At 43.8% G+C, this 14,640-nt stretch overlaps 1 protein-coding gene across 1 annotated transcript; it reads left to right on the top strand.

Annotated features, from left to right (window-relative positions):
- Window positions 1–559: 559 nt before the first annotated feature.
- RDH5 (retinol dehydrogenase 5) lies at window positions 560–14,484 on the top strand. The gene is made up of 5 exons (XM_061615388.1): window positions 560–694; window positions 3,807–4,142; window positions 6,193–6,451; window positions 9,597–9,760; window positions 14,144–14,484. The coding sequence occupies exons 2-5, from the start codon at window positions 3,827–3,829 to the stop codon at window positions 14,362–14,364; spliced, it is 960 nt and encodes a 319-aa protein (XP_061471372.1). The 5' UTR covers window positions 560–694; window positions 3,807–3,826; the 3' UTR covers window positions 14,365–14,484.
- Window positions 14,485–14,640: the final 156 nt, after the last annotated feature.

Raw genomic sequence — 14,640 nt, 5'->3', positions numbered from 1 at the left:
CAAGGAAGTGTGGTTGTTTCCTGCACTATCACTATTTAGATACCAATTTAAAACATATTTGTTTGCCTAGATATTTGGGATATAAATTGGCTTTGGGATTTGCTATGCTGCTTTGATATACTGATTTTAGAATTTTAATTTTTAGATGTTTTAATTATTGATTGTATGTTTTATGTTGTGCACTGCCCTGGGCTCCTCTTAAGAGCAACAATGTTATGTAAATAATATTAACCATCAGCATCATCCCAGTTCACCTAGCATTAGCTAGCTCTGTTGCATGGGACAGCATTCAAGGAAATGCAGCTCTTTTGTCTTTAATCCTACACAACCGTTTCTGAATCACAGCCCAACCCTTTAGTCTAATCTTTGTCTGATTCCTCAATACACACTCAAAGTCCTGAGAGATTTAACTGGAATTTAGATGAATGGAGGAGGCTGATCAGGCAGATTTCCTTGTAGCTGCACCAAGAGTTAATGCTGGGCTGTGTCCCTGACCCTGGGCGTCTTATCAGGGAGCTGGCTGGGGAGGGCTCTGGCTTCTCGCCCTCATGGACTTTGCCTAGGAGCAGAATTCTTGTCCGCTCTATGCAGCAGAAACCAAGTGGGGCAAGGAGTCCTAGCTACAGCAGAAACTAGCTGTCGCTTTTTCTGCTAGTGTCTGCTAAATTTATCAATAGCTGCATCTGGTGAGAAGGTAAGGGGGGCCTGGGGGTGGACTGGCATTGCAGTGGGTCTAGCTCCAGGAACTTTGTTTTTTTAAAACAACAACAACAACCCTGCGAGCGTCAAGATGGATAGCTAGCCCATTTTGCAGTGGGGAAAGCTGGAGGAGTCATGGTCAGAGCTGAGACCTGAATGTGGTCTTGACTAGAATAAAGGTTTTTTTTCTGCTTTGGTGTACTGCAAGTAGGAGCTGTCCTCTGCTTGAGGGAGCTGAAATTGCATGTGCAAGACAAAAGCAGAGTGAGGAATTCAGGCTCCTAAGCTCCAACTCTGGAAGATGAGAACACAGCTGGTTGCAGAATGCTTTAAAACCTTTATACTTGAAATCGTGAGTTCTGTGTCCAGCCACTGTGTGACTTTAACTGAACCTGAGTTATTTTGCCCTAAGCCTGATTCACACAATTTTGTTTTTCATCTGGTGAGGTCTTCACACTTGTCTTGAGGTGAAGAACTACTGGCATCCCAGTTCTGCATGCAGTCTGATTGCAGGCTGATAGCTGTACATTCACTCTGGCAAAATCAAGAGGGGGAACTGTGTTCAGATAAGCTTTCATGAGCCAGCGTCAGTCACATTCTTCCCTTCTCTTCAATACTATGTTGAATTATAATCCAAGTATATGCAGAAGACCTAGTTGTGTGTAGAGATGCGAAGGCCCAGAAGAAAAAAACATGGAAAAATGTGGTGGTGGTGGGACCTTCCCCCCATTTTTCCCAAACCCCCAGGATGGTTTTTTCCAGTTTTTCTGATTTCCCCCCATGCCTTTCTATTTGTGTAGAGGGGTGCCATAAGGTGACTGCAAAGTGTCTCTCATGACTGGGAGGAAATGTGTCTATAAATATTTGGCCTGGTCTACATGTGCAGTAGAATGAGGTGGTAGAGTGAAATGTACATCCCTCACTTGATGTCACTGTAGGGACAGAATATGGAGAAACTGATTGATTCCCAATCGGAAAGGGTGTGAGACGGGTGTATTTTATCACCCTGCTTGTTTAATCTATATGCAGAACATCATACGGAAAGCGGGATTGGACCAAGATAGAGGTGTGAAAATTGGAGGGAGAATGATCAATAATTTAAAATATGCAGATGATACCATACTACTAGCAGAAACCAGTAATGATTTAAAACGAACGCTGATGAAAGTTAAAGAGGAAAGCACAAAAGCAGGACTACAGCTGAACATCAAGAAGACTAAAGTAATGACAACAGAAGATTTATGTAACTTTAAAGTTGACAACGAGGACATTGAACTTGTCAAGGATTATCAATATCTCGGCACAGTCATTAACCAAAATGGAAACAATAGTCAAGAAATCAGAAGGAGGCTAGGACTGGGCAGGGCAGCTATGAGAGAACTAGAAAAGGTCCTCAAATGCAAAGATGTATCACTGAACACTAAAGTCAGGATCATTCAGGCCATGGTATTCCCAATCTCTATGTATGGATGTGAAAGTCGGACAGTGAAAAAAGCGGATAAGAGAAAAATCCACTCATTTGAAATGTGGTGTTGGAGGAGAGCTTTGTGCATACCATGGACTGCGAAAAAGACAAATAATTGGTTGTTAGAACAAATTAAACCAGAACTATCACTAGAAGCTAAAATGATGAAACAGAGGTTATCATACTTTGGACACATCATGAGAAGACATGATTCATTAGAAAAGACATGATTCATTAGAAAAGACAATGTTGGGGAAAACAGAAGGGAGTAGAAAAGTAGAAGGCCAAACAAGAGATGGATTGATTCCATAAAGGAAGCCACAGAGCTGAACTTACAAGATCTGAACAGGGTGGTTCACGAAAGGTGCTATTGGAGGTCACTGATTCATAGAGTCGCCATAAGTCATGATTGACTTTAGGGCACACAACAACAAAATATGAGATCCACACCATAAATTTAACGTACATCCATCACACATTGTGACAATAACCAAGATAAATCTCCCACACTATTTTATTGGTTTGGACTGCACTGCCAAATTCTCCCATTAGTGGAAAAGACAAGAGCAGTAACTTTGGGAAAAGCTCATTTGAACCTACCACAGACCATGATGTAGGGATGAAAGTAAAAATAAGAGTGGCGTTCTTCCCTCTTCCCATCTCCTCATGGGGGCACTGCAAGTTGCAGATTTCCTGATCTTTCACTCTGCTGAGGCTTCTAGGTTCTCCCTCTCTTTGTAAGGCAGTTCAGATTCTATCATCTGTCTTGTGTACAGGACACTAGAACTAGATGTTCACATCCAACATGGGCTCATGCTAAACCAGAAAAGGGAGGCAGCGGGGGTTGGGCTGGAGAGAGGCATACATCAGGGAAGAAATACCAACAAGCATTGGGGGTTTGCATCACTGGTGACTGGGGACTTTGCCACCTGCATGGATCCTCCTAGTTCAGGGGTGGGGAACTTATGAACACCCCCCCCAGAAGTTGCTAGACCATAACTCCCATCATCCCTGTCCATTGACCGTACTGGCTGGGGATAATGGGAGCTGGAATTCAACAACATTTGAAGGGCCACAGGTTCCCCATCCCTGTGCTAGTACGGTGGGAATGTCAGCAGTTAGCACAGAGACAAGCACTGCTCCTGTGTGGCTTGCAGGCATAAGGTGGACCAATCCAGAGCTAAACCAGATGGGACATTAATCACATCTTTAGCCCTTGCAGGGATGATTTTTTTTATTAAGCAAAATAGCTAGTGGAAAGGCCAGGGTAAAGAAGTAAACATGACTGCTTAGATACCAGCACACTAGAAGAATATAACTGGAATGTTTATGTTATCACTGGCTTTTATTGTCAATCCAGAAGCCTAGTGATTTGCAGGGATGGAGAATCTGTGGCCTTCCAGGTCTATGTTGTACTCCAACTCCCATCAGCCACAGGCAGCATAGCCAAAGGTCTCTGGGATGATGGGAGTTGTAGTCCAGCAACATCTGGAGGGCCAGAGGTTCCCCAACACAGTACTAGAGTGATTAAAACAGAGGGATTCCTTCTTCACTTTTACGCAAAATCAGTGTTCCGTAGTTCGAGATGACAGGCAGAAGTGTTGTTCTTAGCCCACCTTGCCTATCTCCCCTTACCCTGCAGGCCTTCAGTGAGACTCTGCTATGTGGTGCTGCTATGTGCTGCTCTTCAGTGTCCTCTGGATTATCGTCTGGTTCTTCCGTGACCGGCAAACTCTAAGCTCCTTTAAGGATAAGTATGTTTTCATCACAGGCTGTGACACAGGTTTTGGGAACATGCTGGCCAAGCGGCTTGACAAGAAGGGCTTCCAGGTGCTGGCAAGTTGCCTCACTCAGAAAGGAGTTGATAACCTGCAGCGGGCCAGCTCGCCAAACCTGCGCACCACCTTGCTTGATGTCACCAACTCTGAGAGCATCCGCAAAGCCGTGGAGTGGGTGAGGGCCGAAGTGGGGGAAAAAGGTGAGTCTCAGTGGGATGCAGGGAGAAGGGCTGGAGTCAGGGCTGCATGTATGTTGTGCTTCTGCAGGAGAAAAGGGGAGAATGGAGGTCTGGATGTTGGCTTCCTGAAATTTCAGCTTTCATTTTTAAAATGAAGCAGATGTCTAGCCCATATGGCCGTAGAGATATGCTTGAAAGTGTGGCTAATTATTTTTAAACTTCAGAAGCCAGAATGGTCACTTCATACGATTTTGTTTTATTCTATTTTTCTCCTACCTTTTCTTCAAGCTCAGAGCACCACAGACAATCATTCCCTCCCCCTGCATTTATCCCTCACAGAACAACCCTGTGATGTCAGTTAGGCCCAAAGAGTGATTGGCGCAAGGCCAGCCTTTGAGTTTGATGGGGATTTGACCCTGAATCCACTTGATCTAAGTCAACTGCCCTAGATTTCCATTAGTCTGTCTAGGAGGGCTTCAATGACCTGCATCACTCTTTGCCTTTCCTCATTACTATAGCAGAACCAGAACAAACTGTGCAAAACAGTAAAATAAAAACGGACAATAAATTATACAAAAGCAAAAGAAATGGTTTAATTTGCATAATATGTGCAAATTACAGAATCCAACTTTCCTTGATGCAAAAATTTGGATTGTCTTGGCACAGAATGCTAATACAGAGCAGAGCTTTGCCTGCAGTGCTCAAAAACACAGGGCAGCTTAACTGACTGTACACCAACGTGCCCAAGAATTATTAAGACAGCAACACGTGCACGTACAATCGCTGTTTTGCTGCTGCAGAACTTAAGAAGCTGCCTTATACTGAGTTGGACCATTGCTCCATCTAGCTCAATGCTGTCAACACTGACTGGTACTGACTGGCTCTCCATAGGTTCAGAGTGGAGTCTTTCCCAGCCCTACCTGGATATGCTAGTGACTGAACCTGGGTCTCTCTGCGCGCAAAGCATGTACTCAACCGTAGAGCCTGCATTAAAGTTGAAACCACAGTTTATTATTACTAGTTTTAATTTGCAGAATGCTTTACTCCCTTTATTGTGATCCCAACATAGGTCACAATTATATCCATTTTACAGGTGAGAAACTGAGGCAGACATGCATAGCCTTAAACGTGAGTTTTCTTGGTTTGACTATAAGACTATAAGAACATCCCTGCCCCCCATAACAAAGCTTTACATATATATAACATCCCAGGCTCAGTCTTTGGTATCATCGATTAAACGGGTTGGAAGACCTTTGCCTGAAATCTTGGGAGAGCTGCTGGCAATCAGAGTGCACTGTACTAGGTACGATGGGGCAATGATCTGGCTCAATATAAGGCAGCTTTGTGTGACATCTTCCACGATCCTGTCACTGTACTGGGAATGCTGTCAGTGAAAAGCAGAGGAATGCTGATTCCATGTTCTACAATATCAGTTGAATGGGGGTGAGGGAAGAGAGGGGATAGGGGGGAGAGAGAGGGAGAGGCATGCAGATGCATACATACTAGGGATGGGAAAATGTGTCAATTTCTGTTCTCTCAGGCTCTAATTTTTCCAATCTTAAATTCAGTTCTCCACATTTCTGCAGCAATTTATGGCTTTCTTTTTTAAAATCCTCATGAAAATTCTCCAGCATTTTAGTGTGAATTTCTCCCAATAAACACATTTTTGTAGGCAATTTTGACTAGTGTACACATTTTTGCAAGAACTTTTTTGTCATATAATGCATTTTTGTATGTTATTTTGCCTCATAAATTCATTTTTATGCGCACTTTCCCCTACCATATGCATTTTTGTAAACATTGGTTGGTTGGCAAACTGCATTGCAAAATTCAAGTAAGTGCAAATTTTGAAGGATGGCTGTGTTTTGACTCTCATATTGTTTCAGAAAGTGCAAATTTGATGGATTTAGCTTGACATGCAAACGGAGTCCCTAATACATACACACATGTCTACTGCAGTTCCATCACATGCCGCTGAAGGCCTAAACATAAACACTTCAATGAGGAAAGCTCCTTCAGCGGACTGTGCTGCACAAAGCAAGGTGTTTTCTGTCTTATTTTCTCCCTCCAGGGCTCTTTGGTCTGGTGAACAATGCAGGTGTAGCCTACCCCGTTGGCCCCACAGAATGGATGAATGTGGAGGATTACCGCAAGGTAATGGCTGTCAACACCTTTGGAGTGATTGAGGTAACTTTGGCCTTCCTATCTTTGCTCAAGCAGGCACGTGGCCGTGTCGTCAACACCTCCAGCACGTGTGGTCGCCTCTCAACCTTTGGCGGAGGCTACTGCCTTTCCAAATACACAGTTGAGGCCTTCTCCGACAGTCTCAGGTAGGAGAGCAAGTAGGGCTTTACTTGTGCTCACCCCTTAGGGACTTGCATGCTGCCAGTTTTCCCACATCAGACTGGCTTCTCTGCTCCTCTACCCATATATTGCACCCTTACATTCTTTTGTTCCTTTCCCCTCATTTTTCTTGTCTTCTCACATTCTTTTGGCTTGTTTGTGTGTTTATTTGTTTACATTTATATCCCACCGTTCCTCCAAGGATTCTACCCCTTCCCATTTTACCATCACAACAACCCTGTCAGGTAGGTAAGCTCAGTGATTGGCCCAAGGTCTCTCAGTAAGCTTCATGACTGAGTGGAGATTAGAACTTGTCCCCCAGGTTCTAGTCCAATACTCTAACCACTGTACTACCCTCCCTCCCTCCCCACCTTGCTCCTTAAACCACCTTCATCCCAGCAGACACAGCTGCCTACACATATGTTTAAAGCACATGGCTTCCCTCAAAGAATTTGGGAACTGCAGTTTAAGGGTGATGGGAATTGTTGGTCTGTGAGGGGCAAACTACAGTTCCCAGGGATTCTTTAGGGGAAGCCATATGCTTTTAAATGTATGGCATGCACACAGTCACCCTTTCTTCTTTAATGCCCTTTCTTGTACCCTTATTCCTTCAGCCTCAACCTCCTGTTCTGTTTTATAAAGATTCTTCCTACAAGCTGGATTTTGCCAGCGGCAAGATTAACAGAGGTGGAGGAACCTTCTGTTGTTCCTTTTGCTGATGGGAAATGAGTAATTTGCCTTCGAAAGGCTAATGCTCTTCTGACCTGGCAAATGACGATCTTGCAAGGTCTCAGCTAAAAAACAGAACAATAGCTCAAATAATGGCTGGGACAAAAACAAGCACTAGTGGATCCAGCAACTAGAATGTTGATGCTGGCCTATGTAAATTTGAAAATCTTATGTAAGTTGCTTTGTAGGGCTGAGGGCCTAAGTATTTGATCTCTCCCCCTCCCTGCCCCCCAGCTTTGTATCAACCTTTATTTGATTAAATAAATGCATTTTCCCTTATGAATTCAAATGTGTTTTTTCCCCTCTTCAGTTTTTCACCCTGCAATTTATCATCAAATATTCAAGCTCAGAAATCCTAAAGTTACTAATGTCAGCTTACGTCATTCAAGGTTTCACCATGTTAGCCTTCAAAGGACATACCTGTTTTTAGACAAAATCAAAAAGAGATTCTCCCTCATCTCAGCCTGGGGAAGCTGGAAAAGTTTTAAAAAAACACAAAGGCCACATTCAGATGTAAAACTAAACTATGGTTTAGTGCTCCATGAACAAGCTGAAGCAAGCCTTGGACTTGTACCCTCCCCTCTCTTTCCACACAGCTGGAAAGCGGGCTTTGGCAAAATTTACTTTCTGTTAAACTCAGTTTGTCATTCATCTGAACCCAGGTTCATGGGTTATCACTATCAATTGCCAGTTTCAAAACAGCCCAACTTCAAACCATTGTTTATGAAGCTGGCTTGTTCAAGCTAACTATAGTTAGTATCAACCACTGTCCTCAGTTCAGATTAAATGAAAAGCCAAATTTAAAGGAAAATTGACAGTAAATACTCAGTAAATTTACTCCAGCTGCAGGGGAGGAGAGGGGAGTGCTGTTGCACTCAGGTCCTGCTTACAGGCTTTCCATAGGCATATGGGTGGCCACTACTAGACTAGATGGTCCTTGGGTCTGATCCAACAGGGTTCTTATGGGAGATCACAAACAATGGCTCACTGTAGCTCATTCCAAATCATGGTTTAGTATTACAGCCAAACATGCCCAAAGTGTTCCACTTCTAGAATGCATGGGTTGTATCCAACTAAGTTCTGCACAGAGTGATAATGGACTGCCTTCAAGTCGATTCCGACTTATGGCAACCCTATGAATAGGGTTTTCATGGTAAGCAGCATTCAGAGGGGGTTTACCATTGGCAGTGACTGGCCCAAGGTCACCCTGTGCGCTTCATGGCTGTGTGGGGATTTGAACCCTGGTCTCCTAGTTATACCCATTGTTTCCAAAGGGTCTATTTTGAGTATAACTAATGTTGGATATGAGTGACGACCCTACATATTTCACACTTCTGCAGGTTGTGCTTCCCCACAACATAAATTCTGCACCCCAAATTTATAAATCAGATGCCCAGACAAAGTCAGTTTTCAAGTTTTGCCTGATCAGTTCTCATCCTACACCCTCAGCCTAGAGAAAGCTAGTTTCAGTCACTTCCCATCCTGCAATCTGATGACTCTCAATGTGGCACCCCATCCAAATAGGTAGGAATGATCTTCTGCTCTGGTTGCCCATTAATTAGCATCCATTGTCTATCACCACCCTAGGGCATGCCAGAACCTAATGGACAGCGTGAGTGAGATCACATGACAGTATATAGTTGGCAATGCCAAGAACACGGTTGGCATTTTACAAACATCAAATTCACATTTTTAAAAGTAGATGTTCACATATGAAAGTGTGCAAGAGACATCTTCATCCTCTCTCCAGCTTGTAGGTATCTGCTACATTCATTCCAGTACATGGAAGCAAAAGGCTCACTAGAAGAGATGAGCTTCAACCAATTTTTTTTTCAGGTTCTAGAACTACAATCACACTTGAGTTTTCAATTATTTTAAGTGGTAACTTAGAAAGTGATCTAGAAAAAAAATGTGATTTCATGACAAAAGTTAATGTAAACAGAGGAACAGGAAGCTGCTTTGGTGGTGAATTGCACTCTGCATTTGCTGCACATGAGGTTGCCAATTTTTTTTTTCCTGGCAGTGATCCTGTGTTCAAACAACAGGATGATGGGGCAAAAGTTCAAGAGTTGTGTTTTGCCCGTAATGGAAATAGGAAAAGCTCTGATGATATTATACAAGAATTAAAGGCATAGGAGCTCAGTCAGCAGAGGGTGGAAGAGACCCAGGCACGCTGACACATATACAAGATCACCTGATGCAGGTTGTAGTTACCGCTTACCATACTTTGGAGTTACATTTGACAAGTAACAAAAGAGCCTGCATTTTATGTAAGAAATGGGCAACCAAGTACAATTTATTGTGTTAAAGTTTAATGGCTGACGTGGAAAGATTGTATGGATGGAATGTCTTTTTCTAATCCTTGCAATGGGGAGTATGAAATATCAACCCTCTCTCTTTCAGGAGGGACATGTACCATTTTGGGGTAAAGGTCTCCATTATCGAGCCAGGCTCCTTCAAGACTGCTCTGACCAATCCTGAATCAGTAGAGGCCTCCTTACAGCAACTCTGGGACCAATTGAGCCCTAAGACCCGGCAAAGTTACGGTGAAGACTTCTTTCCAAAGTGTGAGTGCCAAGCAGCCACAGTGCTGGAAGAAAAGGAAGATTAGAACTGATTTCTGAAAAATAAAGCTATTAGCTGTATCTCTATAAAAGGAACAGAATGGGCATAGAATAACAGGATCTAACTTAATTCAAACCCTAGCATAGGGATGAATAACCTGTGTCCCTCCTGTTGTTGCTGGACTACAACTCCCATGATACCTGACCATCAGCTATGCTGGCCCGGACTGATGGGGGTTGGAGTCCAATAACACTTGGCCGGCCACAGTTTCCCCCTTCCTACCCTAGTATCTTTTTACTTCAACCTTGTGGCAAATTCCAACAGTTTTACCTTCTTCTTTTTAACCTACACATTTATTTTCGTCAGCCAGCCCAACCCAACAATGATTTCTTGATTTTTTAAGTATGCACTTAAATCTTTTGGTACAGGCCCCAGCCACTGATAGGGATGCACTATCATTGTGGCCTTAGCCCCACACTATAGTCTGTTGGGACTGTTGGTGTTTACAGGGCTTCCTCCCTACTTTGGTGGTAATGGCTTGGCACACACAGCTTCAAATGTGCTTGATGGGTAGATAGGAAGAGATGTATTCTGTAAGCTCTAGTAAGTCTTTCACCTTCGGAGGCTGGAGCTGGGCAGCTCAGGGATGTGGACATCAACCAGTTTCATAACTGGCGTTCAAAAGCCTCAAGCATTTTTGGAACTGCTTATTGTAAGTACAGTTATTAGCATGAGATTAGGGGAAACCAACTGCTACAGGCAGGGCCGGCTCCAAAGGGTGGCTAGGTGGAGCCCTGGCCAAGGGCCCCTGGGGCTACAATGGCCCCTGAGGAGCCCCTCCACTCCCCTTCCACAATCCATGGAGCTTCTGAGCCGCCCGCCATTCCCTTGCTCCACTTACCTTTCTCTGCTGACTTCTTTTGCAGCTGTGTGCAGTGCATGCGCAGCGCTACCGTTAACCAAGATGGCAGCCAAGGTTTCCCTAAGGTGCTGATGCCCCTGCTGCCATCTTGGCTAATGGCAGAGAGGCATGCTCGTAGCACTCAAGATGGTGGCGGAGGCTTCAGCCCCTTAGGGAAACCTTGGCTGCCATCTTGGTTAATGGTAGTGCTGTGCGCACAGCCCACATAGCCGCAAAAGACAGGAGACAGGTAGGTGGGGCATGTGTGAGGCTGCACATGTGCATGCATGTACACATCCTGGGGCCCGGGGCAAGCTGGTGCCCAAAGGCCCTGGCATGCCTGGGGCTGGCCCTGGCTACAGGGGAGGGAGAGGTGTTGACGGCATGTCCCAAAAGTAATAATCAAAGTACTTGAAGACCTATCATGTTACATTCACAAATAGGCAAAAACCCCTTGCAGTTTAAGAATGTACCTATAGCCAACAGATATTTCTATCAAACTTTAAAAAGCAGGGAAATTGGGCAGCTATAGTGAATGCACCAGGGGAGCAGGAGACCTGACCTCCTCTCTGAGATATTGGACTGCCCTACAAATTTGTCAGAATTCAAACACAATTTGGGTTGTTCTTTCACAGTCTAATCCACTTGCTGTGTATCTTGGAAGAATTTGGTAACATGTGCCTCTGAGCATATGGTGAGTGGTGGCAACACCTGCCATCTCCAAAAGTAGAGAATTATATTTGTGTATGTTTGTTGGTGTTCTTATTACTTTGCTTCTTTCCTGTGTTACTAATGTTTCTACAGAGAATCTAACATAGGAAATTATATTTCTCTCATTATTCATCCTAGAAATCTGTTATATTTATTTTTATTAATTTCAAAGCCTTTTTAGAAGTCAGTGTCATACGATGGTGAAGACAACCTTTTGTGTTTCAAACTGGAGGCTATGTTCTACTTCTCTTTTGGATGCATTAACAGTTGAATCTGAAACTGCATTTTGATGTAAAAATCAGACTGATTACAATATGTTGCTACTTAAGCAATGAATCTAGCTGTTGGAAAAAACAAACTTGGTCTGCCCACGATGCATGTGTTCAGCCTGCTATGCTTAAACCACTCCACTTACAGAATGATGGGCATGTTCAATTAAAAACATTTAGCACACTTAGAAATTAGCTAGAAGATATTTCATCTCCCACTACTTTATCTTGTGCTGAGACACTCCTCATGTCCATTGGAAACTATTCTGCAGAATAGTCAGTGCCATTATTCCACAATTGTTTTTGGAGTCTTTTTAGTGTAAATTATGCAAAGTGTTGTACTTCACATATTGCCAGAAACAAAAGAAAATGATTTACTATAAGAAACTTCACTAAAATTACAAAGTAAATCAAACATATGTAAAGTGACTATTTGAACAATATCAACTGTCTTAATATGGTTGCTTCCTCCCTGCTAAAACAAGATCAGTACAGCTCATGTCTTGTTTCTGTGCTGTGGGCTGATTGCAGGTGTTGCCACCACTCACCATATGCTCAGAGGCACGTTACCAAATTCTTCCAAGCTACACAGCAAGTGGATTGGATTGTGAAAGACCAACCCAAATTGTGTTTGCATTTTGACCAATTTGTAGGGCAGTCCAATATCTCAGAGAGGAGGTCAGGTCTCCTGCTCTCCTGGTGCATTCACTATAGCTGCCCAATTTCCTTGCTTTTTAAAGTTTGATGGAAATACCTGTTGGCTATAGGTATGTTCTTACACTGCAAGGTTTTTTTTTGCCTATTCTTGAATTTCTCTACTTTTTAATCTGGGAGGTAAGAAATGGGATCCTGGGCAAGTTTGCTGAGAATGGATCAATCATTTGCATGTTTATTGAATTGAGTGAGATTTATTCCCATGCAATCATGCTTAGGATAGGTGAAACTGACATGGGGGAGGGAGGGATGAAGTGGGCAGGGGAGGAGGAAGAAAGAAAAGGGGAGGGGAGGAAGAAGGGAGGAGGAAGAGAAGAGGGAAAGGAGATAGCAGGAAGGAGAGGACAGAGGGGGAGAGAGAGGGAAAGACAAGTTTGATCATTTGCATGCTTAATGAGTTCAATGGGATTTACTCCTGTGCAATCATGCTTAGAATGGGTAAAATTGACCATGGAGGAGGAGGAGGAGAGGACAGAAGAGGGAAGGAGGGGGAGGGGATTGGAAGGGGAGGGGGAAGGAGCAAAAGGGAATGGATAAGAGGGAGGAGGAGTGAAGGGCAGGTTTGATCATTTGCATTCTTTTTGAGTTCAGTGGGATTTACTCCTGTACAATCATGCTTAGGATTGGTGAAACTGACTTGGGGGAGCAGGAGGGGAAGGGGAGAGGAGAAGATTGGGTGGGTGGGCACTGGGGAGAGGGAAAGCCCCTCTCCTTTCCAAAAGGAAAAAATTGTGAGCAGTATCATTGTTTTTCAGGGTTTCCCCCACCTTTTTATTCTACTGCGGGCACATGTAGCCTTCCACCCAAATTTAAACCAAAGCTGTCCCAGGCCACATCCACACCAGACCTTTATTTCACTTTAGACAGTCATGGCTTCCCCCAAAAAATCCTGGGAAATGTAGTTTGTGAAGGATGCTGAGAATTGCTAGAAGAGTCCTGTTCCCCTCACAGAGTTACAATCCCCAGAAGAGGGGCAGACTGTTATGCCACTCTGGCCATTGGAGCTCTGTCATTGGAATAGGAGTCTCCTAACAACTCTCAGCACCCTTCACAAACTACACTTCCCAGGATTCTTTGGGGGAAGCCATGGCTGTCTAAAGTAAAATAAAGGTCTGGCATGGGTGTGCCCCCAATTAGCCAAGCCAAAGAGCTGCAAGTCTGGCTTTTAGAACACTGATGGTTCTTACTGGGCATGCCCGACATTGTAGTAGTATCCAATGTTAAATTTCTCTAATTAAAAATCAGAGAGGTTTTTTTTAAAACTTTTAAACTGCAGAAGATGAAGGTCAGAGTATGGGCCATAGTAGGATTACAGGAACTCTTGTGAACATGGCCGATTTATTAATTTCAACAAGTTATGAGACCACTGACAGAAAAAAGTCCAACAGGGGTCTGGATTTCCCCCCTCATTTTACACTTTGAACTTTTGATCCTCTTTGAGTGTTTTGTGTATCACCATGAAAACTTAGAGATTTTATTCCAGAGTACTAGGTTGAAGACAGGTATAGGGAATTTTTGGTCCTGCAGATGTTGCTGGACTGGCCGATGGCCATGCTTGCTGGAGAAAGATGGCAATTGTAGTTCAGCAACATCTGGAGGATCAAAGGTTCCCCACTCTTGGTCGATAGGTGGCAGTAATAGGGATGGGTGCACTGTCTCTCCAAAGCAGGTGAGAAATCTCCTTCACTGCAGTAACCTTATGTATAGGGCATCTCAGTACCGGCAAAGATAGGTGGGCAGTTCATAAAGTATAGGTTTTTTTGATGACTGAAATATCTCTCCGTTCACAGACCTGAAAATTATGAAGTTCGTCTTGAACACCTGTGACCCAGATCTCAGCAAAGTGACCACCTGCATGGAGCATGCACTTCAAGCCAAATACCCTCGCTCCCGCTATAGTGCAGGTTGGGATGCCAAGTTTGTGTGGCTGCCAGCCACTTACCTACCTGCCTTCATGGTGGACATTGTTCTGGCTACCATCCTACCAAAGCCAGCCCACGGGGTCCGCTAGACTCCCTTAACATCCCCCACGCTCCAGGACCAAGCCTATGGCCCAACTGTCAAGCAAACCAACCAACCATATTTCCCAAGAATTATGAAGAAATAAAGATATAATTGTCAGTAGAGAAAACTGTTGCCCAGCCAGCTCCTCTTCTGCAGATCATAGGGAGTTACTAACTCTCAGTACCATCATAAACAGCATGGGTATTATAGATCCTGGTGTTTCTAACTCAGGCAAAATAATGCAGGAATTGGGGGAGGGATAGCACAAGGGGCTGGAGAATGA

Source organism: Rhineura floridana, chromosome 3 (genome assembly GCF_030035675.1).
Source record: "Rhineura floridana isolate rRhiFlo1 chromosome 3, rRhiFlo1.hap2, whole genome shotgun sequence".
Lineage (NCBI taxonomy): Eukaryota > Metazoa > Chordata > Lepidosauria > Squamata > Rhineuridae > Rhineura > Rhineura floridana.
This window is presented reverse-complemented; position numbering and strand designations above follow the sequence as displayed.